This window comes from Pseudorca crassidens, chromosome 2 (genome assembly GCF_039906515.1).
Source record: "Pseudorca crassidens isolate mPseCra1 chromosome 2, mPseCra1.hap1, whole genome shotgun sequence".
NCBI classification, from domain to species: Eukaryota; Metazoa; Chordata; class Mammalia; order Artiodactyla; family Delphinidae; genus Pseudorca; species Pseudorca crassidens.
The window spans coordinates 170734157-170761526 of record NC_090297.1 but is presented as its reverse complement, the minus strand read 5'-3'; the positions used below and the strand labels follow the sequence as shown (position 1 = coordinate 170761526).

General features: G+C 39.7%; 1 protein-coding gene across 13 annotated transcripts in view; it reads right to left on the bottom strand.

Moving 5' to 3' along the window:
- ESRRG (estrogen related receptor gamma) overlaps positions 1-27370 on the bottom strand; it is a 639858-nt gene that overhangs the window by 215031 nt on the left and 397457 nt on the right. Inside the window, exon 1 of one of the 13 annotated variants that reach the window (XM_067729740.1) lies at positions 2453-2944. The exons of 11 other annotated variants lie outside the window; for them this stretch is intronic. In XM_067729740.1, coding sequence (XP_067585841.1) covers positions 2453-2508 — 56 coding nt within the window. In that variant the 5' untranslated portion in view covers positions 2509-2944. Of the gene's footprint in view, positions 1-2452; positions 2945-27370 lie in introns of those variants that run through there. One more of the 13 variants, XM_067729741.1, reaches the window with a different exon arrangement.

Genomic DNA, 27370 nt, shown 5'->3' with positions numbered 1-27370 from the left:
CACAAATCTGTTTAATTTTGGATGTCTGTCTTCCCATGATCAGGCTGAAATTTACTGAACTGTTCCCTCCTCGCCTTGCCTGTTTTGGAGTGTTTCAATTGCCTTTCCTTCTTCCAGCAGCTGTGACAACTGTTAAAACAGTGAGTAAAATTAAGTCCGCTCTATAATCCTGTAGTCAATGTTACATTTTAATCAGAGGTTGAAAGGGAATCATGTGATGAGCACACTCATTTAGAATGATTAGACTGACACATATGTCAAAATGAGCAGATATATTATTTTCATCTATTTATGCTATCAGTTATTACTGCTATTAAATATGAAACAAGCTTTCAAGTATTATGCTCTTTAATGTGCTGGCACATTTCCTAAAATAAAAAATACATAGTTATAGGTTAACATTTTAGGCTCTCTTAATGGTGGCCAATAAATTACATGAATCTTTTTAACAGCTTCCAAAGCAGAAATTGTCCAATATTCTCCTCTGAAACTGCATAACTCTGGTTTCATTTCCATGTATACTCACACGTGATGGGGTTTAACCCAGCACACTTTACTATGAATATTAATAGCATGTATAAATTCTATGGTTTATTAATTGAGACAGAGAGGCAGATGCGTTACTAAGCATTAGATCTTTCTGTCTGTCCAGTGAACCACGTAACCATCAGAACTGCATGCAAACAATAAATCTGTATTTTTTAAAGATGACTTTTAATTGAGCCAAAAAGAAACCTAGTTTGAATCTTGCGCCAAAGCCAAAAGGACATGTGTCCTGATTTCATTTAAATGTGTCTGCTTTAAGAGGCTTATCTAAACTAATTATTCAAATTAGCTATAAGAAGTTAAATTCAAGGAAACTACAAAGAAGCCTGGGGGTGGGGGTGGGGGGTTAAAGTTTGTTTTGTTTATTTATTTATGAGAGAAAGTTCAGAATTGGGTGAGCTTGGATAATGCATTCTTCCTGACATGAAGACATATGAAATTCTCCAGTGGGACAGCCTCCGGCGCGCTCACCTTCAAACTTCACTTGAGTGGGCAGTCCTACCTTTGTTTATTTTTCATTTATATTTTCACACAATTTAAGGTTGTTTCTTCCTTGAAGTGTTTACTACTGACGCAAGCACTGCCTTCCAACCTTTCAGTTCTTCCTAAATCCATCCCTCGGCTAATATCCCTTGTGTGAGTGTGTATGTGTGCAAGCATGCATACGCACACGCGCACACACACTCACACTCACACACACGAGGAGCCACTGAGACTGCAAGTCACTTTTCATCTCTTGCTTAATTACAAACCAAGGCAATATGCAGTCACTAAGGACCGCTAGTGGACATCTACCTATAATGCACGACCTTCTCCTCTGGAGAGTTTTATATTTTCTTCACAATCTATAGAGAGAAACGTTTGCCAAGAGCACTCTTTTCAGAATTATAACAGTTGGTATTACTGTAATGGGAAAGCAAAGCCATACAACTGACTCAACAGAAACAGGAACCAGTGACAGCTCCTGTGATAAACTAATATTTCAACGGTGGGTTGAAATTAAGTTTATGACCCACTCATTTACACAAGAATGCCTAATTTACTCCTTCTACCCCCTACTCACATGTCCCCCACCTTGGGCGATCCAAATATGTATATTTCCATGTGCATAAAGATATTAATAAATACCAATTAAACTGCATCTAAGGACAAAAGTATTTTCTGCATTTTCTGGACACGATACATGAAACAAATCCACAATCTCAGCATTGTCTATTCAAGGGGAAATTTAGAAAGTCACTACTGTTTCTTCTTTAGTTTTTTTTTTCCTCCCCTTAAATATTTATAATGTGTTAAAATCTCATGTTACTTAATGGACTGATTTGTCAGTTAAGTGCTGACTTAATGCTAACCATGCAAATAACATTATTCTAGCCCCGGATTGCACAGGGCTAGTTTTTAAATTGTTCTCTGAAGGAGAATTAGTAAATGTGCAATTTTGCCTCTAACTCTGCGCGGTAAGAAATGACAGGGAGCTGAAAATATCTGTCAAACTGCAAATACATAAGAGGCACTCAATAGTATAAACCATTTTGAATCCTGTATTTTAAAACATTTTTCCTTGGGAAAATGGGTCCTAGTAAAAGATGCATTTTAACAGTTCACTAAGCATTTGTGCCAAGTGCCTATTCTTAGCACCTGAATAAGAAGTGACTGTCACCCAGCTGTTTTACTGACAGTCACTGAGCTTTGCCTCAAAGGTAACACTGTAGTCAGAGAACAATTCTCGACTTACTGAATTAGGAGATCACCCTCAACACAAAAGGCACAAGACAGACACAAACAAGCGCTCGTGCGCACGACATACCCAGGGCATTACCTGAATCCGTGCGCCAAGATCCATTCCGTTCACCCCACACTCTCACCCCCAGGACGAGTTTTAAAAAGGAAAGAAAAAGGTACCTACTCTTCCTCGTAGTGCAGGGAAAAAGATTCAGGAAGGCAAAGTTCTACCGAATCCATGTGCGACCGGCAACCATTATTTGCGCACCCCCGCTATAAATCAAAGTTTCCTTGACAGAGCAGAGCGCAATTAACACAAATGTTCTCCTGGTGACAAGCCTATAGGCACAGCCAGTTGGGACCAGAGCTCTCACACTCTCCTAATCAAGGACTTAAAGCCCCGATTGGAGCTTATTAATATGAAGTAGAGCTTAACATATGCAGTCCCACCGGCCCAGGCGCGCAGCCGATTGGGGGGTCTCCGCCCAATCAGGACGGAGGCGACTGGAGGCTGCGAGGCGCCGCGGAAGCAGGCAGGTACGGAGGGTGCAGAGACGCGAAGGGGCTGGCGACGGAACGGGAGAGAAAAAGAGAGCGAGGACCGGAGACGAAACGCTGCCCGTAGATACTGGGCTCTGCCTTTTCTTTCTTTCTTTCTTTCTTTTTCTTTTTCTTTTTTTTCTTATCTTTTTTACTCCCTCCCTCCCTCCCCCCCACCCCCGCCCCGGGAAGCGAGAAAAGAAACCTAACTAATTTAACCCTCTAAGCACTGGAGGGATGTGTCTTGGGTTTCTCACCTAAGATCTCTTTTGCCTTGCACAGAAGAACTCACGCAGACTCTCAGTTAATTTGGGAAAGGATTCTGCGGAAGGTAGAGAATGAAGTTTGTCCTGCCGTAGTCTGTGTTTTATTCCACGGGAGGGGGCTCCTTCTTATTTAGTGCTGTACTTTCTCATTGATCCGTCATCATGTCGTTGCCTGTTTCCCTGATCTTTACTGGGCATTAAAAAAAAAAAAAAATCCAAGACATGCTTTCTAAATTGTTCGGGCATGTGAAGTGGGATCGTCATCTTTGAGGTGGAATGCAGTTTTATACAACTACAGAAGAGGAAAGCGTGCCTCAATGCAGTTTGCGAGAATGCCTATGTAAATTCTATGTGTAAACATTTCTTTACCTGCTTCTGTCTCTCTACCTATAGATATACAATGCATAGCTTTTCAAAACAAAGGTAAACAACTGCAGAACAAATTTGCTGCTCCAGTTTCAGGGGTGGGACCCTGAGGGCCGTAGGGGAAGTAGTACATTGAAACCATCTCAATGCATTTTGACAAAATAAACACTGCTTTTTTCTCTTTTTTTTGTAGGGAGAACATTACTAACTGGTACACTAAAAGTGTTCTTAATCATATACTTATTTCAATGTAAGCCTCCAAGCTTCCAAATCATATATACAAGTATATATGATTTTTACCCCAAACGTCATCTTTCAAATAAAATGCAGTTTATATAATTATAACATATAACACACGCTGAATGCTTTAAAAAATCAACCCAGAAACATTTTGTAAATCATCACACAGTCTGGTCATTATAAGGACTAGTTTCAAACAGAAGTGCTTTTTAAAGAAAAGAGAATATAAGAGAAGGGTCTTTTTTCTCCAACAGTGTATAAGCCTGTTTTTACTTTCCATATAACAGAATTTTCTTAAGTCCTATTTTTAAATACAGGATTTTTTATACTAGCAAATGTACAATGGAATAGCTACCAGCTATTTATGGCAAAGAGATAACTGCTACCTTATGACCCGAAATTTTGATATAATTCAGCTCTACTGCATATTAGTCCTACATGATATAAATAATATAATCTTTGAGATCAAAATAAATTAGTTGAGATATCCAGTCTGTGTTAAATTTACTAGATCAGAACTCAGCTCGGTCTTTCAGCCTCTCAAATGTTCTAGGCCTTTAAAAAACAAAACACTAAACTAGAACAGCCGCATTAACATTCAGAATATAAAAATGCCAGATATGATTTGGTCCCCCCAACAGAAGAAAGCAATTTTCCTGCCATGTATTTAGCCATATCTAAGATATGGGCCTGATGCCTTTTATTTGTGGTCTAAATGCATACAAGTTTCTAGTGGAGAACTCACATAGCAAAAACTGTGCCTAAGAATACTATACAAAAGCAGGTAGTAAAAGCTTAATTACCAGTAGCATTATGCTGTCTATATTGTTAAATGTGAACTCAGCAATTAAGATGTAAATTTGGTTGTGAGCAGTGAATTAAAAGAGCTTTGAGATGTAGAAAATCCAAGCATTCTGCAGACACCTCGGAAGGAAAAAAGAGATTTGTCTATTCAATTGAAAATGAGACATGTAATCATTTTATAATTTAAAAAAAATAAAAAGGCATTTGAAAAAGAAACATGATTTTTCTAAAATACAATAAAAGAAGTAGGGAATATTGCTTCACAAAGACAGAAAAACATCTTTGGTTCAAAGATTCCTACCTTGATTTGTGAATAAACTAAAATTCTCAGGGTAATTAATAAATCCAGTTGCGTACATTTTTTAAAAAAGATACAGCAAATAAAAGTTTCATTCTTATTTTGTCCCGGGACATTAAAAAAATAAAAATTATTTAATGTAATCAATGGATCTTAATGTACTCAGCACATTCAGATCTTGTACCTGTACAGAATACTGTACTCTATTCAGTTTCTTTGCATTATCATCCTGTGACAGAACCTGCTTATTACGCCTTTGAAATGGCCTTTTAAAGACAAGATTTGTAGTCAGTTATTTACAGATGGACGTTAAGTCACCACGTTTCATGAGAGTTACCTTTTATTTCCCAGAATTTTCTTACTTCTCGTGGGGTACTTATTTGACCCATTATGAACCATTTGACTGTGTTGGTATCTACTTTTAAACATATTTAGACTCATATTCATGTGTAAGTCTTTTTTCTGTGCTCACAGAGATCCATGTACAAACATTCATGGTGTGGTCCCCACAGATCTTTCGCTAACCGTATTTCATCTATGCAAGGTGCAGTGTCCATTGAACTAGGTTTCTGAATGACCAGAGGTGCACTAGGTTTGTAGAGCTGGTTTATTTTCCCTCAGGATCAATGTGTCACCTCTACAAGTCAAGGACCTAAGATTACACCTACTGTCTTGAATCCAGTTTAACCAATTTAAACTAATATCGACTGCACTAAACTTGTGAGACAGCTTCCAGAATATTTTATAAACACACAGCATAGTCATCTCAAGAATCTTCCCTAGTCACAGAGCTTTTTCACCTTGAAGGAGGAAAGAGTGGATAATCACAGGAAATAAACACACCATGTGCAATATTGAGCATAAGCCTTTAAGAATCTCAACTACAAAGGATTTGGGGAAAATTTAAAAAAAAAGCGAAACAACTGAACAGATAAACAGCCTAGAATAAACACTTCTGCTCACCAGTCTATACACTTCACAATCTTACCACAAGGAGTCTACCCAAAGCAGGATAAATGGAACCAGACAAAAGGGTCCCTATGAGTGTTTCACAAAGAATATTAACAAATTAGTTAATATCAGTCTATTAGGCATCAGACCCAGGGTCCACACGCATAGTTTCAATCTCTTCTTCTTTAAACAATGCAGCTTAATATCCAAACAACTTCATTCTCAGGCCCCAATGAAAGCACAGACACCAAGCAGAAAATATCCTTCATTTCCATTTGAAAGAATGAAATGGCAACAAACAAAACTCAAGTGCAAACAAAAGGTAAATTCCTGTTGTCCATACCAGACATTTTACTGTATTTGAGTCTGGAATCATTTCCTAAAACATTCTAACAGTGAATTCTTATGCTGCTAGAAGGTGATGAGAATGCTTAGTCCTGCTATCACTGCATGCTAATAGCTATTTTTAGTCCCCATCTTCCTTCTCTGAAAATTAACAGGACTCATCTGTATGAAAATGTTTATAGCTGCCACACTATTTCTGCAGCAAATCTTGATTTTATATTGCACATTTGCCATTTGTTAAATATTGCAAACTAAACAAGGCATCACCAATCTAGATTTTCAAACTGCCTTGTAATCTACTTTTGCGTATCTTTTCAAGACCATAAAACCTTTGAAAAGCTATTTAACTTTTGGAACCATCTTCCCTGCTGCCTGTGATATATCGTGTGTAGTATAATAGACTATACTACAAAAAGCAAACCAAGACTTTTACAAACTACTATCTTTAACTCCAAAAGAAAACCCGCAAGGAACATCCCTGGAAAAAGAACCCTGAAGGACAAGCAGAGGCCTGGACCGCAGGTTCCCCTCTGCCCCTTCACGAGCTGTGTGCCTCTGTGTCGCTAGTTTCCTCATCTGTGCTTTGGGATTTTTCTTTTTATGCTATAAACCTGCTTCAGAAGATACCTTCCCACTGGGAACATAAAGACATCTTTCGAAGTCAGTATGACTACTTTATATCACCACCAAACCTCTATCAATTCATCAAACCTCATTTTCTGTTGCCTTTCATTTCTAGGGCACAGACTTTGATATTTAAATTATTGGCTCGATTGGCAAGAAGCAATCATTTCTACTGAAAGTGATCACTTCCACAGAAACACTAATAAAAACCTTTCCTTTTGACAAACATCTTGTCCTATAAATCCATCCCATTCCCAAATTACTGAGTCTACGTAAAAAAAGCCCATTCTCTGGGGAGCGATTACCTCACCTCCATAATACACCAAACTCTTTTCCCAGTGTGTTTGTGAAAGTGTGGTGGTGGTGGTGGGGGGAATCAAAGGAAGACAGAGAAACTAAAGAGGCAATTCGGTTTCTGTTTAATTAATTCAGGATTACTTCATTTTCATTTTGTCAAGCTAATCATATACATGGTAAAATGTCAGTAAAAATTAAAGTATAAACTACAGTAGCTCCAACGGGAAAACTGACTCTAGTTACGTTGTATTTCCAACATACTTACCCTGATAAAATACCAACTGCATTTTTTCGTATCCTACAAGCTTCCTATAATCTGCATGGCATGTATTTCCAGAGCAATAGTTAACATTTTGAGATTACACGTTAATAAATGAGTTGCAGTTATATTCTTTCCTGAATGTTAAGCACCATGAGCTAAATGCAGAAAACATTCAAGGTCAATGTCCCGTTTTAGACCTTTTCAGGCAGCTGTAATATTATGATAATCAAGCTTAAAATATTCCTATAGAAAGAGTAAATTAGCCTTTTCACTTGAAAGATGATTATGATAAACAATAAACCTAAGAGAAGACGAAATCCCTATTTTTAAAAGCCATAAATTGTTGACTCAATCATGTGTGTGATCCTGTTGTCCAAAATAAAGGGTAGCTTAACTCTGAGAGGAAGGCGGGGGAGGGATGGAGAGAGAACGGGAGCAGAAGTGGAACAAATATGACAGATTTCAGAGTAAGCAATACTTGCTTTGATACTAGTAAAATGATCAAATTATCCATCTTAATCACTCCATTCAATGTATATTTGAAGCTAAACAATGGATCTATCCATGACACATCAAAAAAGCGCAAAAGTACTTTTTTCCTGATGTATTTGAACAACAACACTGTTTGAAACTTCTCTTTTCTTATTTGCTTCCATGAACCTTTTTGTCCATATTTTCCAAGGACCAGCATTTTTTTTTTAAAGTGAGATATTCAGCATCTGGTGTCCATATAAAGAGGCTTAAAGAGGTGATTATGCTTTTTTTGGATTTAGAACTCTCTGACACACTTCTGAGGTTCCTTTTCATAAATGAATACATTTGATAAAAATCTGCTTCCCCCAGCAAATGCGAATGAATTAGGAGTGTGTGTGTTTGTCATGCCTGGCAGAAGTCAGGTGACTGTGGAAAGCCTCTGGGCCAGGTGGTAATGACCTACTCTGGAGTCATGCCTGGGCTTCAGATTCCAACTATGAGGGATAAGGCTTTGGACTTAAGAGTCACATCACCCACCTAAGTCTCAGTTTCTTCAGCTACTGAATGGGAGGAACAATAATAGCACCTTGTGAAATCATTATGGGGATTAAATGAGTTAAACCAATTTAGCACAGTATCCAGTCCTAGTTGGGGGGACCAAATGACTCAGTGGGCCAAGGGCATTCCGGCTTGGGCCAGTTTTCCTAGCTTAAAAATTTACAGTACTCACTCCTTACACTTTCAAAAGTGCAGGGAACTCTGCTCAATATTCTGTAACAACCTAAATGGGAAAAGAATTTGAAAAAGAATAGGTACATGTATATGTATAACTGAATCACTTTGCTGTATACCTGAAACTAACACAACATTGTTATTTAATTATACTCCAATAAAAAATAAAAATTATAAAGAAATACCCAGCATCCAGCCAATAAATAAATCAATAAATTTCTATCAAAAAAAGAAGTGACTAAGTTTAGAGCATTCATTTTACTGTCATCCTACACACAGGAAGCCCTCCATAAATGTTAACCGTATGATTTTTAAATCTCACTAAATGAAAAAAGAGATAGAAGAGACTGACATTGACAATTCATTTGGCCTTCATCTTTGACTAGTTCAAGGTACTTAATATAGAAAAGAAAATGAAGTGCAAATATTCCTCCAGTGACACTATCAGTAACTTTTGCCATAAAATGGTATGAACTGCTTGCTATAATACTGCCCCATATTATTGTTTCCATGTAATGAGTGGGAAAAATTAAGGTTGCCCCCTTAAAGCTACCATCACGTTTTGGGCCTGAACATGAGGAAGACAGACTTGAAAAGTTAAGTAATTCTGCCCACTCGCCAAAGCATTCAGTTGTACGTTGTTTACCAGCAAGAAGGGGAGAGAGAAATTGCTCCTCCTCTTCTCTTTAAGACACTTCTTCCACAACCCTTCACCCTAGCGGGCCCATCGATAACAGCTGTTGATTTTATTACTATCCCTGGGACAAGCTCATTCACCCAGGAGTTCCTTTGATCAGATACCCCAAGGACTCAATTTCTTCATAAGGCTTTGCTCTTGTTACATTGAATGGCCACTAATCTACAGCAGAACTGAAGGTCTGGGCCACGGGGAATTACAGGCGGGGGCGGGGAGACAGTAGGGATTTCAAGTTCAACCTGATTACCTTACAGGTGAGGAAAATAAGGCTCAGAGTGGTTAAGAGCCTTAACCCAGGTTACATACCCAGGTAGTAGAAAAGTTCCTATTAGAAAAGATTCCATTTTCTCCCCTTTCCAGTGCTAACATAGTAACAAGCTACTAATGTAACTCTCACAATTGTTGACTATATACCAGTGCATAGAACTCTGGCTGAGATCGGAGCCCCCTAAGGACAAAGGTCCCAAGTAAGAGCCAAGGGACATCTGATCCCAAGAGACAAATACCCAAGTGTATGTCCAAATTGTCCTCTACTTTCTCCAAAAGCTTAGAAAGGTAAAAAAGAGTCACATATTAAGAAAAGAAGTGGGGACGAATTAGTAGAGAGAAATTCTCTTTCTTCTCCCCAGGTAATTAGGTGTCCTTTTAGAGAAAATTTGACGATCATTTCTTTTAGGGATTCAGTTTTTATTAAACGGCCATTCCTTTTCCCACTCTAACCCCTACCTAACTCTCATTAGTGGAACTGTACCAGCTTTGGTGGTGTCCCCAGGGCCAGTAATGGAACTCGGTAAACATTCCTGTCAATGTTACAGGAACACAAAGAATATGTTTTGGATGAGCGAATGAATGAATAAACTGGTGACAAATGTTATTAGTCAGTTTATTATTACTCAGTTTAAGAGAGGCTGCCAAATGGAAAGATTGGTGGGCAAAGATGCATGCTGAGGAATGCTTTCCTGTACTTCTTGTGTGTCTTAATCCAGTTGGATTATTAGAGTAACGTAGGGAAATTTAAAAAGATAAAGTGATTTTAAAACAGTAAATGGAGAAGAGGGAGGTAGAAAAAGACAAAAAGGAAGACAGGATGAGAGGTCACAGCCTGCTCTACCAATGTATTCTAGCATTTCCTCACCACTTATTCTTCGAAGAGTTAAGAAGGGGCAACTTGGAATGATCACTTTCTTTCTCATCTTTCTACTTTTCTGTTTTCCAAATATTCATATCGACTAAGTACTGGACAGTGAAAAACAATATTTATTATCAAAACAAAAGCAAGCAAACAGATAAAGCTGCCATATTAGTACCTAAAACTGTGCCCCTTACCAGGGTAACATGAAAACATTTTCTTATTTAACCTGACAGAAATGCATTTAAAAATCATGATATCCCAGATATGTCCTGAAAACAAATACTTCTTTTATAAAAGCATTCAAAACTGGCCCTTGTATGCAAGATACAATTTTCGGTATTAAGGATTCCAGGGTTTCCTTGGTTGGTTAAATGTGGACAAGGGTCCCATGAAGGGCCACACATCTTCTATTTCTATGTGGTCTTATGCTGGAGCAGCACAGAACACTGAATACCTTCAGCAAGGATTTCTCTTCTTACGGGAGAGGAAGAAGGGAATTAATTCATCAGCAGAAAAAGGCAAAGGTCTTGCCTCTAGGCCACGTTCTACCTCTCTTTGCTGCCCATAATTCTTTAACCAAGTCCTGTGTGTTCTGTTTGGTCGTTTCATTCCAAGAGGAAGACATAGATGAGAACATACAACTTTGCATCCTATCAGAGACACCCAAAAAGAATCTTCTAGAAAACCACACTCTCGATGCAAAAGGGAGTGAGACAAAGAATTCCTTTCTCATCTGCTAGTAGATGATAATAACAGGAATGGTGACAGGGAGGGGGACATGAGGACAATACTCACATTAAAACCCCGGGGGCTCTTATCTCACCTGTAGTTTGTCCCTAAGTGCACAGCTATTTGTATCACAAGCTTTATCCAATCAAACTTTGTGTTACAGAATAGCAAGTAACATAATTAAAGACACCGTCTTTTTCTGGAGTTCAGTTACCACTTGAATTAGAAAACTAAATAAATCAAAGACGATTTTCATTAGTGAGAAAAGAAACAGATTACTTCGCCCTTCGATAAATTGGAACACCAAATAAAGAAGTAACATTTAACAAAGGAAGAAGGTTTTTCAATCTTCACAGCTTTAAAATACAGCCAGGTAGAAAAGTTTAGCTGTTTAGAAAATCTTCTAATATAATAGGTAGAATAGCTAATATTTTTGCTATAATTTAACATTAATAAAAGCTGTTTCACACAAGCATCTTTTGTTCCTCACAGCAACACTGTGAAGCAGGGAGAAACTCTATTATTATTATCCCCATTTTGTAGATGACAAAACTGAGGTCTGAAGAATTTATTGGATTGCCCAAAGACATTTGGTTGTTAGGCTGCAAAGTCAGGACCTGAATTTCTTGTTTTTTAACTTCTACATCTCTTGTGCTCCTAATCTCTGTTTCCCATAAATCTTGACGCATCCTCTTAAAAAAGACACGCAGGAAGTATGGAAAATCATTCACTAGTATGCATTTTTGTCCACCAACAAATAGTTTTGTTTTAGGAAAGTGGAATAAACCTGCTTCCACCAATTATACACCTTATTCTTCCTTTCTCATTGAGGAAACACACCTTTTGGATGCCTGATCTGTACTGCCCTGTGTAAGTTTCCTGGGATAAACACATATAGTGCTGGTGAGAATTTAAAGTACAAAAAGGAAAACTGAAGTCTCATTTTCCCTTCTCTGTCAACTGGTTTCACTCAGAAAGCTTTGGCCTACCTCCTCATTGATTAGTTTCTCTACCCCAAGTTTCACAGTAATGCAACCATAGTCTAATTCTAGAATATCTAAGCCAGGGAAAAGAGACCTAAGAAGGAGCAAAACGATTCTTCATTTAAAAAGAAGCAACAACAATTTGTAAAGATTTAAATGAAGTTTAAAAATCACCTTATTTGCCTGGAATGTTTCCAAGATTTCCTCATTAGTAAAAAAGAACTGTGATCAACCTATATAACGTAATAGCGTTATAAACATCAGCGTTCTTTTCTGAATTATTCTATTTTACCTCTCAAATCTTTCCAGAATTCTGTAAAAGGGGACTGCATTGCATACTGCCAGGTGCTCCTGGGCCTGCGTACATGATTGCTAAGAAGATCTTGGAAGGAAACATGGCCACATTTTGTTTTCTCTTTTAGCAAAGATGATTAAATGAGACAATATTAGCTTTAACGGGCTCTTTCTGTGGTTAGAGCTTTCCAGTTCAGCCCCACCATTGGCCTCATTTCCATCGATTGAGCAGTTAGTCCTATTCAATTATTCAATCCCAATCAATATTTTGAGATGTACAGAACGTAAGTGTAAACATTCTGTTTATTTTTCACCAGACTTAATTCCTGTACTTTTACTGGGGGAGAAAGTTACATATTTATAAATAAACTCTCTAGTATTGCAAAGAAAGTGTTCCTTTCCTTTAATTCTGGCTCTCATTTGGTCAGCTACGGTGTTTAGCAAAACAATCCACAGGGTAAACACCCTTCCAGTCCTCTGAGGCTACCTGAGATGCCTCTTCCTCTCTAAGCCTCCTTCAGGGGTCCCCAGGCAGAATCAATGGCTCTCTTCTCTGTGTCCCACAATGCTTTGCACTAACGGGTCTAACTGGCTTGTATCAAGGTAGGTTGTCCTATGTCTCTATGCTTTCCATTTAGTAATCTTCTTGATGGGCTTTAATCATCTGGGCTCTGTCTAGTACTGTAATCTGGACACTTAAGGCCTCAATAAATATTCTCCCAAGAGATAGCTGATTTGGGCAAAAATTGTCACATTCATGCTGATTGATTTTTTTTCTTTTTTTTTTGTAAATGAGTTTCAATGTTTCTCTAAAGAAATCCTGCCACTATTTTAATGGGGCTTATATATTTATTCTTCCACAATGAACTACTCATTAAATGAAACTGTATTTTGACTTATGAGGGAAGGAGTATTGTTATTGCTGAATTCCAGCCCCCTCACCCCACCCAGCAGATAAAAAGAAAAGGTTGATGGTATTTTTTAGTATTCACTTTTTACTTAAGAAAGGATTGCACAGTGGTGGCAAAACCCTGCTTTCTCCTCACCTTTGCCGTCCATGAGAAAGCTTCTAGAACAACTGTTTACAAGTTTTGAATCCTTAAAATCATATTGATAAATAAACCTACAACCTTAGGTGACACTGAGTGGTCTCAGTTAAGTGAATTATTTACCTAAGAGCTTGATTCTCTGCGTCACTGTACTCAGCTCTTCTTGAGAAAGACAACAGGAAGAAAAATTCCCAAGGGGCAGTTCCTGGCGTATTAATGAGTCACCTTTCTAGACTGTATAATCCATCCAAAATCTGACGCTTCTAAAGCGCTGAAGAGAATTTTAACACCAATATTTATCCCCTCAAGTTAAAGTCAAGCTGAATTTTAGGGGAGGAGTAAGAAGAAAATCTCTGAAGTTCCCCCATCTTGCCCAGAGATGTGAGACATTGTGGAAAGAACACTTCAGGAGCAAGTGTTCTTCTCCATCATCTGTGACCTTGGGGCTGGCCTTTCATCTCATTGGGCTTCCGTGAATAACGGCATTGGATTAGTGCAATGGTTCTCAAAGTGTGGAGCCCAGACTAGCAGAATCTGCATCAACTGCAAGCTGGCTAGAAATGCAAATTCTCAGGCCCCGCCCTGGACCTACTGAATTGGAGATCTGGTGGAGGGGGATTGGACCTGAGAAATCCGTGTTGTAATGAAACCTCAAAGTGATTCTGGTACCTAAACGTGAGGACCACTGGGCTAGAGGATCACTATCGGATGCACTGAGCCTAATGAATAGAGTCACACAAAACAAAGCCAAAATAAGCAAATAAATACCCTGCTGCTGACTGCTAAGGCTAATGCTCAGTCATGGCCGCGGCTCTCGAGCTTTCAGAATACTCTAAATTCCGTTCTTTTTTCAGTTAGTGTAGGTAAACTTCTTTTACTCAGCAGTTTACGCTGCAAGATCTGCAGTAAAAACCTTAAAATTGTGAGAGAACACGGGCTTCCCTGGTGGCGCAGTGGTTGAGAGTCCGCCTGCCGATGCAGGGGACACGGGTTCGTGCCCCGGTCCGGGAAGATCCCACATGCCGCGGAGCGGCTGGGCCCGTGAGCCATGGCCGCTGAGCCTGCGCGTCCGCAGCCTGTGCTCCGCAACGGGAGAGGCCACAACGGTGAGAGGCCCGCGTACCAACAAAAAAAAAAAAAAAAAAAAAAAATTGTGAGAGAACAATATGGTGACTCAGAGCTACAGACAGTGGCTCATTCCTTGCTTTGGGTCTGGCCTCTGCCATTCTTTAGCTGGTGGACTGGTGGGCTGCTGGATTAAATGCTTCTCTGCCTCAGTTTCCTCAGTTTTAAAATGGTGATGACTCTAACCTCATACTGGTGTTCAGAAGATTCAGTGGAAGGGTCTATATATATCAGTGGTTTGAAAGCTCTTGATTCCCCAGGCTACACTTCAGCCAACCAAATTATAATCTTTGGCATCAGGAGCTTTTAAATCTCCTGGTGAATTCAATATGCTGCCAAAGTTGAGACTGGAGAACCACTGGTAAATTGCTTAGCACAGGACCTGGAATCATTATTTTACCATTATTGAACCATATAAAGGAAATGTAAGTGAAAGCATCCAGTTGTCTATGGGATGGCTCAGGTGCAGTCCTGGTTCCTCAGCTTACTGGCAAGCACCTAAGTTATTTCGTCTTAGCGTTATCACCTGCAAGAACAATTAACAAGAGGGGAGAAAAGATAATACCTGCCCTGCCTACTTCACACGGTTATTGTAAACACAGACGAGATCATGTAAATCCAAGGCCATTGTAAACTACGCACATGTAGGAAAAGATTATTCTTACATACACCCCGTAAACACTATTTCTAACCTACAGACATCTCAGTGGCCTACGTTACATGTCAGGTCACTAAATGCAAGTGACTTCTAGACCTTCAGCTGGTCCTGCGGAAGAGGAGTCACCTTTTTTGTTGTTGAGACCATGCTAATATCCCAAAGCCCAAGGATAATCATGGAACGAGAGAATCTGGATCCACACTGAAATCACCTGGGGGGCTTGACAACTATAGAAGCTTGAGTCTCACCCAAATTCCCTGAGTCAGAATCTCTGAGATCCACACAGTGCTATTTTGGGGAAGAGGTCCACTGGTGATTCCAAACTGCAAGCAAAATTGAGAAAGAGAGAAAAGAGAGGTGCTATTAAGCAATGGGAAAGTGGCTTAGGGTACACTGAAAAGCATTTGCGGGCCTCGAATTCTGTGTGACGTAATGCCGAGGAGCTAAATTTTCACAGATCCATCCGTTTATGAAATTTAACTAAAATGAGTGCAATACCGCCAAGCATCTAGGAGAAAACAGTGAACCACGTGTTCTGTCACTGAGGTGCTCAGTATCATTTAAAAGTCTACCTTAACACGGTGCTTCAGAATAAAAACAGATGTGAAATGCTTAAAATATTAACGTGGGATCATAAACAATAAAATTTACTCTTCATTTTCTTCCTTAAATTCTTAGGCATCGTTTGAATGGTTTCACAGCAAATGTGGATGATTTTTCTCACAGATGATAACGGCCAAAGGGAATTTAATGTGGGAGAAAAAAAGTAGGATGAGTGGGAGGCACAGCAATAAACAGAGATACCAGGTGCCAGAGCTGAGAGGTAAAAAAACAGCTCCCTTATAAGGAAAAAGTTCTAGAACTTTCAAACTCCTGGCAGATTCCTGAACATACAGCCCCATATCTCACTTCTCTCTGCTTTTCCCCAGTCCTTCTGTTTAGCAAAATCCTACTTATCCTTAATACTTAGTTCTCCCTGGGGAGATCAGAGGAAGCGTCTTATGGGACAGAGACCCCACCATCCTTCTAACACCTCCAGTAACCAAATGCTGTTGACTTTTTCCTTCTATTTGCCTGATTTTCCCATGACTATAAGCTTCTTGAGAATAAAACTTGTGTCCTGTTCATCTTTATAAATAATCCCAGCTTCTTAGGACAAGTGCACAAAAGGTGATCTCCAAAGACTCATTAAACCGAACTAAAAAGCTGCCTGGCTGTGTGAAACATGAAGGAATTCCTAAAAAGGCAAGAATAAGATGTCGTAAAATTATAGCTTTAGTTTTTAAAATAATTTTTAATTATTAAATTAAAATGTTTAAGACTTTTTTTGATGCGGACCATTTTTAAAGTCTTTACTGAATTTTGTTATAATATTGCTTCTGTTTTATGTTTTTTTTGGTTTTTTGGCCATGAGGCGTGTGGGATCTTAGCTCCCTGACCAGGGATTGAACCCACACCCCCTGCATTAGAAGGCGAAGTCTTAATCACTATACCGCCAGGGAAGTCCCTAAGTTAAATTTTTAATAATTTTCTTTTAGCAAAGAAGCTTCCTGTACATAAAGTGCCTACAGTGATCTTTCGGACTTTCTACTTGAGGTTGAGGAGCAGAGCTGCCCAGGGCCCTTGCCCAGTGGATTAAATAGTAGGTGCTTTGAGATGCTAATTCTTGATTCTCTAGGGACTGGAATATGTGATCTATACAGGTGGTTCTCAAAGTGAAGCATCCCTGTTACTTGGAAACTGATCATGACAATTTCAGACCCCAACTGGAGAAACCCTGAGGGCGGGGCCCAGCAATCTGTGTCTTATCAAATCTTCCAGGCGATTTTAATGCATGTTCAAGTTTGAGACCCCCTGGTCCCAAAGAAAGGATTTCGAAGAAAAATGAAAAAGCAACCTCTTTTCAAAGTCAGTTTCTATCTGGGCCATGGAGTCCCAAGCTCAGATGAGCAAGTGTTTCAGAACAGATGAAGACACAGCTGCACTTAAAGTTCCCACTTCTGGCCCCTTAGGAGAATGCAAATAACAAACCTGTCTCTTTTCGGCACTCTATCCAGCCAGCTGTCTTCATCCTTCACTATTTTTCCCTGTAGATTGTCTTGTAAATGTGGCCACATCTTAAGTCTTCACTGACTCCTGACCTCGGGAATGTTAGCCCCTTCCCGGCTGAAGAACACCCTTTGGATCACTGACTTGCTATATTATTCTATGTTTAACAGGCCTGACCTGTGCAATATTTTTCATCTGGCTATAGTCCTATCTCTAAATTCTCTATTTTGAATGAATACTGATTTTGTGACATGAAGCCTGCTATATAATGAAATGCAAACAATGAAAAGACTAAATCAGTTTACAAAAAATCTATTTGTCAAACAGTGTGGCAATGTTCCCAATTTAGTCTGGGCCGTTCATGCAGCTCTTGATAAGGGAGTTAAAAACATAGCTGTTCGCCAAATGAAAATAAAAGCATCTGCACCACAGATATATTTTCCTTTCGAAAGTCTTTGTTGTAACTTGTAGCTAATTAAATGCCCTCACATGAGATGTACACACACAGCAAAATCAGAGAATTTTCTTAACAAGGGAGCTTGGGTTAAGAAAGAGCAACGCTAGCTTACTACATACATCCTTATATTACATTTACATTTCTATACAGCTTCATCAGCCTGACAGAAAAAAACAGAAAGGGAGGGCTTTTTTGTTCAATTTTGGACTAGAGAGATTTCTAAGCCCTGCAAAGGAACGTGCTTAACATTTAAAAAAAAAAAAAGAAGAAGAAGAAAGGAATAGTAACCCTGCCTTAGATTTTTGTAGAAAAATAGTGCTTTCCACACACCTTTCTATATACCCAGCTGAGTAACTAAAAAATGACTGAGAACTTAAAGGGTTCAAATTTTTATTTGTAACTATTTTCTTCACTCCTAGAGCTTACTTGCAGGCAGAGGTGTTCCGCATTAAACTTGACATTTATTGGAGTGGTTTTGAACTTACCATGTCACACTTATCAATATGGGATTTAATATAGATTGACATTCTTTAGTTTTTCCACCTTCTGAATGTAACTATTTCATTGGTCAGAATTTAAAGTGTTAATTTTCAGTTGAAAAATATTTGAGTCGTATAAAAAATGGATTCTCCAATATAACTGGCACTGAGTTATCACAGTTTCTAGCCTGTGCCTTCTCTCACAATCCTGTCCCCCTATGGGAAGGCTGTCCCACATAACAGAATCACATGGAACATAAAAACAGAACACTGTCCACACAGAGAAGCTGTTACTAGAGAACTGAATGCTCTTTGGGGTCAGTGTAATATATAATTATTTCTTTATATCTGGTCACCATCCTATGTCACTACACATGTGGATGCCCACAGCCCTGGCCCAACACACCTACACATCTTTTTTCACCTGGAAACTCAGAAAGATCACATCCTCCCTGGAGGCATTTCTTATTGTGCCATCCTTTTGTGTTTTCATATCTGTTTGTACATAATTGTATCTCTCCCGTTAAACTGTGAGCTCCTTGAAGGCAGGAACCCTGTCTTAATCATCTCCAAAATGCTTGGAACACAGTTCAGGGCCTGGCAGAGAATAGATGTTTAACAGCTGTCTATGGAATAAATGAATAAACACAAGCATAACAGGGCACCTGCCCTTTGAGCTTTGAATTGTTACTGTTACGAGAGACAGTAATTTATACAACCCTTTTAGTCATCAAAAAATACCACGATTTTGCATATGAGTGCTTGGAATAAGTTTGTAAGACCTATTGGTTCCAACCTTAAATCATCTCTGTGTTCTCAAAGCTTTCTGCCTGAATCTCCTAACTAGTGGTTTAACTGATCTCCCCCCCTCCATTTTTCTACATCTTTCTAATCCAACTCATGCTGTTCCCAAGCACTGCACCCCATGTTATCCATGGCTACACGACAAAACCAAGATTTCTGTAACCTGAAATTCAAGTCTGTTCACAATCTGACCTAAATCCTCTTTCCTAGCATATTTCTCACATTTCTGCTTTTAAAAACCTAGGGATGACAATCCCGGATTAACCCGGACATACGGAATGCACTCCTATTTCCAGGAGTTGTTTTTTTTTTTTCTTTTTTAAAAACTTATTTATTTATTTTTGGCTGTGTTGGGTCTTCGTTGCTGCGCGTGGGCTTTCTCCAGTTGCAGCGAGCGGGGGCTACTCTTCGTTGCGGTGCATGGGCTTCTCATTGCAGTGGCTTCTCTTGTTGCGGAGCACGGGCTCCAGGCACACGTGCTTCAGTAGTTGTGGCACACGGGCTCAGTAGTTGTGGCACGTGGGCCCAGTAGTTGTAGCACATGGGCTTAGTTGCTCTGCAGCACGTGGGATCTTCCCGGACCAGGGCACGAACCCACGTCCCCTGCATTGGCAGGCGGATTCTTAACCACTGCGCCACCAGGGAAGCCCCTATTTCCAGGAGTTTTGCCCCAGCTCTTCCCTCCACCCCTCTGCAATGCTCTTCATAGATGTGCTACGTCTTTCCAAAGTAGAGTTAGAGCCTTAGGAAAGGACATGGCCAATTCTCCTTGCGAGAGGGGAGAGAAGGTAGCAGGTTTTCTGAGCTAAGCCTTAAAAAATAGTTGGAGGAGGAAGGATTCAGGGTACGTGTCTCTTTAAAGACAGAAGAGAAGCATAGATAGAATCACAGTTCTTCAACAGACTGGAAGTTCCTTGAGGACAGCAGCTGCCTGGCTCATCTTAATAGCCCCAATAGTACCTATCAGAGTGCCTTGTATGCAGAAGTTGACCAACAAATATTTTTCTAATGAGCCTTTATCCATTCCTCACTAACTCCCTCCAAACCTTAATATGGTATCTTGCATATAGTAGGTACTCAATAAATATGTTAAATGAATGAATGACTTCGTAATCTTTCAATTCTTTGAAAAATGCAGAAGTGGGGAAATGGACAGAGTGAATAAAATTTCAGTTGCTAGAAAAAATTCTTAAGAAGAAATGTTAATGGTTAGGAACACAAAATATGCGTATTTTGTTTATACACCAAAAATAAACTGTATTTAAAAACTAGTTAAAATGTTGTATTCACATCGCCCTCTGGTGTTGGACTCTCCCAGAAAACAAAACAAAACAAAACAAAACCTCAGAAGTATAGTTTGGGAAGATTTTTCTCTCAAAAAAAAAGGATTCTACCTTTCGTGGTAAATGCAGCATGTAGTGTTGAATGAGAAGAGTAGTGTCTTTCAACTTTGCTCCAGTTATGAATTCTTAACTCCAACAAGGTGTGGAGCCTCCAGTATATTTGCTGAATGGAGTGAATTCCTCCTTTCGCCAAAGTCACAAGCTTACCATGAGAGTCATTAGAGTCCAAAGGAATAAGGCTGCTAGCTGTACAACAAGGCTTTGCAGGAAAGCTGTGTTTTAAAACCGCATCAACCACTTCCCTGGTGGCACAGTGGTTAAGAATCCGCCTGCCAATGCAGGGGACACGGGTTCGAGCCCCGGTCCGGGAAGATCCCACATGCCACGGAGCAACTAAGCCCGTGCGCCACAACTACTGAGCCCGCGTGCCACAACTACTGAAGCCCACATGCCTAGAGCCCGTGCTCCGCAACAAGAGGAGCCACCGCAATGAGAAGCCCGCACGCTGCAACGAAGAGTAGCCCCTGCTCGCCGCAACTAGAGAAAGCCCGCACGCAGACAAAAATTGAATAAATCAATAAAAATAAAAATAAAACCCCACCAAGACATGACTTTGCACCAGTAGCATACAATGAAAGTTTGGCAAATTTTGCCAAGTATGAGAAAAGTTGTTGGGCAGAGAACAAAAGTTCCAACACAGGCACAATCTATTCATCTGCTATTAGTTTTAGGAGAGAGTGCCAAGGTGGCTGAAATAAAACAAAACACCATCCTCAGAGTGACTCTTGGTATCACGAAGAGAACCCTGGGATAAATATCTCATAAGTATTACAACCATTTTTCTAGCTATGGCATAGAGTTCAGTAAATCCCTCATATTAAAAATATAAAGTTATTGGTCTTCAGGGTAATTTAAGTTGGAGAGCTGGTTTAAGTTTTCCCAAAACTAAGAGTATATTTGAAAGAAGTCTTAGACCCAGAAACACAAACTAGAAACAGATCTTAGCATGATTCCTTTTCATTGTTTGCCTAGGAAGCTGATCGCCACAAAGAGCTTTAACCACCTTTATCGTCTTCACTGTCACCGCCATCATCATTACTGTGGGTACCGGCATTGTCATCACCATCAACGTTGCTAAGTATCACAGGTTTATGACGTGCTAGGACCATGCTCAACAACTGACATAATTTAGCTCCTCTGAAGCTCACAATAATCTTCATAATATGCCAATTTTACCGAAACTGAGGCTGCATAACTTCCTGAACCTTCCGTATGAGCTAAGTGGCAAAGGCAATTCTAACCCTGCTCATGGGACTCTTAACCTGTGCTATTAACCGTTCTATTTACTACCATTAGGTACCAGCCCTGCTTTTACTTGCAATGGCTCTGAATATGGTGCCACGTGAAGTGTGGTTCTGTTCATTTATTTGCTGCATCCCTCCTTTTATCCAAGGTGCTGATAGGAAGGCTCAAAAGGGTTAAGTGCTTGAAGGGAACAAAGTTAAAGAGATCAATCTTGGGGGTTCCAAAAAAAAAAAGAGAGATCAATCTTGGGTGGAGAAGGAACCATGAGGGAGTAAGAAATGCACTGTCTGCTAGAGTCTCTTTTACTTTGTGTCTGAACAAATGGCAATACAATAAAGAATACCAAACTTCAGGGCATCAAATCAATTGACTTATTTATACTATACTCGGCAAGCATTTATCACATTGCTGTTGGCACTGCACTAGGCACTAAACAAAACATTTTCACACCAGAGAAATGCAAGCCCACATCCCTTCCTTAGAAAGTAAACATCAACAGTACTATATTCATAGAGTAACTCCTCGGATGTTTGAATCAAATCTTTGATCTCATCTGAGTCTGGTCCTGAACACTTGGGTATGCACACACACACACACACATATCCCTCTCAACGTACTCCTGGAAGCAAAGGTCCAACAATGCCAGGAATCCATAAATTTTAGTCGAAGACTTTCAAAATACCTGCAACAATTTTTTAAAAACCGAGTTTAAGAAATGCACACACACAGGACGTATAGAGGTTACTCCTACCTCTCACCATCTTTATTCCTGGCAATGCATGCTGTGTTACCTACGAGTAGTCTCTTTTTGGCTACAAATGTGTCCCATCTTCCATCTGTTCTTCTAGCAATGCTGCTGGCCTACTGCCACTGCAGCGACATCAGCCTTCATGATGTCATCTGACTAGGTTTTCTCCGGTACCCGTTTGTTTCACTCTCCAGGTGAGATCAGGCAAGTATAGTTTTCTGTCATTTTCGGAGCAGGTTTTAATTGGGGTTCCATATTAGCAGAAGTTTCTACTCTCTTTACCAGAGCTTGCAGCCTACTTAGCGAGGGTCAAAAAGAGAATCTAAAGTTCCTCAAGAAATCGCTGGCTGAGCCATCAGAGGACTTGGCACAGGGCCTGAAGTTCCCTTTTATGACCAGTTATCATTTAGAGGTGTGTCTATTAAAGATACACCTCCCTGAACTGTCCCATCTTTTTTTGAATTTTGCTTTCCCTTCTTTCATTTATTTAAGACATATTTATCCAGTACCTGCTCTGTTCCAGACACTGTGTGAGACCCAGGGATCTCTACTCCCCTTGAGTTGAAGGCTGGGTTCCCCCCAACTTTCCCTCTTCAAGGATCTCACTGCAAATAGTTGTGCAGGCTGGGTAGACAATTGGTTAGAAGGTTCCTAAGTTTCCAAGTCAGCTCTGTTCCTTACTAGGGGTTTGTCCTTGGGAAAGTTACTTAACCTCTCTGTAGTTTCCTTACTTATAAAGGACATTTCTATTTCAGTCTTCCCCGTAGGACAGTTACCTGTGTATTAAACTCATTCTGTAAATTATAAAGAAGTATGCAAATATAAGGCCGTATTACTATTTAATACAGGGTTTGATGTAGGTTTAATGTGGAGTTTATGTTAAAGAAAAATGGAAAACGTTTGTCCAGCACCTACTATGTCTCAAGCACTGTGCTGTGTGCTTCCATATATTATTTTGGTCAACTGCAAAAAAGTTCAGTGAGGTCAAAATAACAACAGCATTCTTTTATTGTGTGATTACCTAATTTAATATGAATAGTATATATATGAGTAGATATTATGACGATTCCATTTTACGAAGAAATGAAAAGAGGGAAATGAAGCGCAGACATCAACTTAGCCAAGAAAACCCAGCCAGTGAGTTTCAGAACCAGACTATGACCCCAGGACCTCTGTCTCCAGAGACTATAACTCTTTCTGCTACAAAGCATGCTTATCCTGGATGGGAAAAGAATGTAAGGTAGGCCCAGGCTAGGCTGAGTGACAGAAAAATAATACCAAACCGATAAAATGTTAATCCTTACAGGCAAAATGTTCTAATTGGCAAAATATTAATTTCACGTATACGGTGTTTTATACCCCAAAGAGTTTGGTATCCACGTAACTGAAAATTGAAAAATATCAAAGCCAACTTTTAAAATAATTCTTTGCTTAAAGTTCTTAATTTTCATAGCATTCTTTCTTGCCTGGTAATAGAACAAGAATTGTATCGTTTGAAAATGTAGGTAGATTTACTAATTGTAAAGGTATCACTTGGAACATTATATAATTTACTTACATTCTGTAGCTGACAACTGGCCTGTGTAAAGAGGCCTGTGGTAAACTTCTGATGAAAGAATAAAACTTCCCAGGGTCCTCACCCTCTACTATGGAGATCTTTGAGAGTTATCAAATGCTAATAAATAAACAAAAATTGGTCCCTAATTCCAAAAACTGTATACTTATCCAAAAAATGAACAACACACACACACACACACACACACACACACACACACACCATTCTGCTTTGTTCTGTGTCATGCCTGTTTATATATAATTCTGAACATTTTCCTTCAAACAGCCTAATTTAACTTAAAATTTTTTCTTCACCATATTCAAAAGGCCTTAGATTATTAGTAATACTTATCAGTATGACTTCGCAAAGGAAACCTCATCTGAGAACCCATAAAAGGAGCTTAATGGAATTGATACATTTAATAGTCCTAACGTTTCATTTCATTCACTTCTAGCACAAACATATCACCTTAAAGCTTCCAAGATCCTTGTTCACACATAATCTCATTTAGTCCTTTTGCCTATTTGTGAGATTCACAATGTTAGTTTTCTAGATTCTGCAATAAATATTCTGAGAGGTTATTTAAATTGTCTTGGAACACACCAACCTGTAAGTGGCAGAGACAAACTCCAAGGTAATGACCCCGATCCCATCAGGGTCCCCCTGTCTGCCTCTGCACCCCCTTCACGCTTCCACCCCACTCTGTGGCTAGACCATGTGATAAAAATAAAAATAACGACAATGAAGTATACCTCTTTGTCCCAGTGCTGGGTCCTCACAAGACCATCCACACAGCTCCGTTCCTTTGCAGGGCGTCTTTATATCATCACAATGATGTGATGCAAGGCTGAATCCCTTTCCCCTCCCCCGCCCCCAACCTCACACCTACCGGCACAGTTTCTCTCTGATTTCTCCAGATATGTCTGATACAGGAATGTAGAAGAACTGGACCTTTGGGTGCAACCACTGAGCTTCTTTCTAAACTAGATATTATAATTTTGTCAAACAATTTATAAATGCTTAATACCACAATATCTATGAGTAGCCTCTCTTTAATTCTGGTTCTACTATGAACAATTTGGGTGAGTTTGGGCAAATTGTTCAATCTCTTTAAGCCTCCGTTTACTGACTTCACAGTGAGAAAAATGGATCAATTTAGACTAAGAGTCTAAACCCTCAAATATTATTAGCCTTTGAAAGTATATTTGGCATAATTCAAGAAACACCAGTGCTTGGGAGGCCAAAAAACATGATTAATGAGAAGAGTCCAATAAATGTTTACCTTTACTTTGTGTATAATGTTGCTTAATCCATCAACCCCATTTTGCTTCAGTTTCCTGCAACTGAACTAGAAAGGGGATCGTATAAAGATTAATTCTATGATGTCGGTAACGTGCGCTTTGAATAATAAATACTACTAAGATACAGAGTCGTTACTCTTCAAATAAGGAAAACTTAAATCTGTGCATTGGAAGAGGACTATATTGGGATACAGTTATTGATTTATAAATATGGGTTAGAAAAGAAGAAGTTTTTTTGAGGCAGAGGGTAAAGCTGAAATTTATCATAAAGAATGAAGCCTCAATTCATCCCTGTAAATGTACATCCTTGATCAAGGCCTGCTCAGAACAGGTTACAAGTATCACGTTTTCTTAATCCGCATTACCCGGATAGGAAAGAAATGGCCACACTGTGATACCAAAATGCCAAACTACTCTAATTTGACTGGGACCTTATTTTTTTTTATCCAGAATTAGCAGAAGATGGAAAACATAGAGAATAGTCAAACGTTTTTCCAACTGCAGAAGTAAACATTTTCCCAGTAATTTCAAAGAATTTAAAATGTGGCCTTGTTTCTCTTGCTCTAATTTTTTTTTTTTTTTTTTTTTTTTTACTATCAGTACCAAACCAAGAGTCTGAACCTTAATAGAGCTATTTATATAGGCTGCTTTCCAGCTTAATGCAGATTTTTCAAATTTCTTCTGCAATGTGCTCTATCTAAACACACAGGATCCTCTAAGTCTTGCTCTAGTGCTTGCTTAGGGTACGCATGTTAAGTTCATGAACTTTTGGCCAATTCACAATTTCCTCTTCCTTATGGGAAACACAAGTTGTCCCTGGATTAATAAAGTGATAGGATTTGGGAAGATGTTGTAGATCGACCAACTTTTTCAAACGGACTTTAACCAAGTGTTGTTAATGTGGGTAGGGGTGATCCCGAGCCTGGCAAGGAGAGCAAACCCACGAGTAAACAAAGTGGGGCTCGCAAACTATAAGTAATCATGAGATGTTCCATGCGAGCACCGTCCGCTGGGGCGAGCACCGTCCGCTGGGGCGAGCCCCGCATTCTTGCAGACGAGGGCAGAACCGGACAGTGACACATCCAATTATGCCTACGCTTATGCGTTGGCAATCTTCAGCTGCCTATTTTCAAAACAGGAAGGCACCTGCTTAAATAAAATCTATCATGCAGCCCTTCTAATTCTGAACGGGTCCATGCTCCTTATTCCAGCCCGTTCTGTTCCTAGCATACTCCAGAGCAGGGGGGAGCAGGCGACAGACATCCGACCGCAGTCTGTTTGCAGGGGGCTTGCGCAGCTAAGGTGTCTAAACACTCTTTTGCACTGTTACGCCATCACTTAAGGATCAATGAACTGGCCTCTGTGGGGAACTGCTGTTCAGCGACTGATGCCACCCCCTGCACCGGGGCAAAGAGATGCCGCTGCCCAACGTCCTTCATTGTTTGTCGTGTCTCTCAGGTTCCCTAAGACCATACCGATGGCACCTGTTAAAGCTGCTTCTGCTAAGCTGTCCTGCATTTGTCTGGCTGGATTTGGACTTCCTGGATCTCCGGCTGAATACAAAGTGATTAGAAAGCCCAGTGTTTGGCAACAAGCACGATGGGGAGGACGCTGTGTGTGGGTCTAAAGGAGCAGGGTGTGTGTTTCAGAACGTGGGGCACGGAGCGCCCTGCTAGAGCCCTCGCTGGGGGATCACGGCACTCTCTGTTGCTGTCAGCTGTTTAACAGCAGCTGTTTCCTGTAATTCCAAATGATCCGCTTGAATGAAGTTGTCATTCTTGCCTTAATCTTTAATTTAGTAAAACACATAGCTGAGCAACGTTAATTTGAATGTTAGTTGAGCTCCCCCCAAAGTTTCCAATGCCTGTATTTTTCAATGTCGACACCAGGTAAAAAATCATTATTGAGAAATAGAAATTGTGCAAAGGAGAACCCTGGATAACATCAGTATTTGTCTATCAAAGTTAGTTAAATGCTGATGTGTAGGGAGTTTGGGACTGACATGTACACACTGCTATATTTAAAATGGATAACCAACAAGGACCTACTGTATAGCACAGGGAACTCTGCTCAATATTATGTGACAACCTAAATGGGAACAGAATTGGAAAAAGAATAGGCACATGTATATGTATAACTGAATCATTTTGCTGTACCCCTGAAACACAACATTGTTAATCAACGAAATAAAAGAA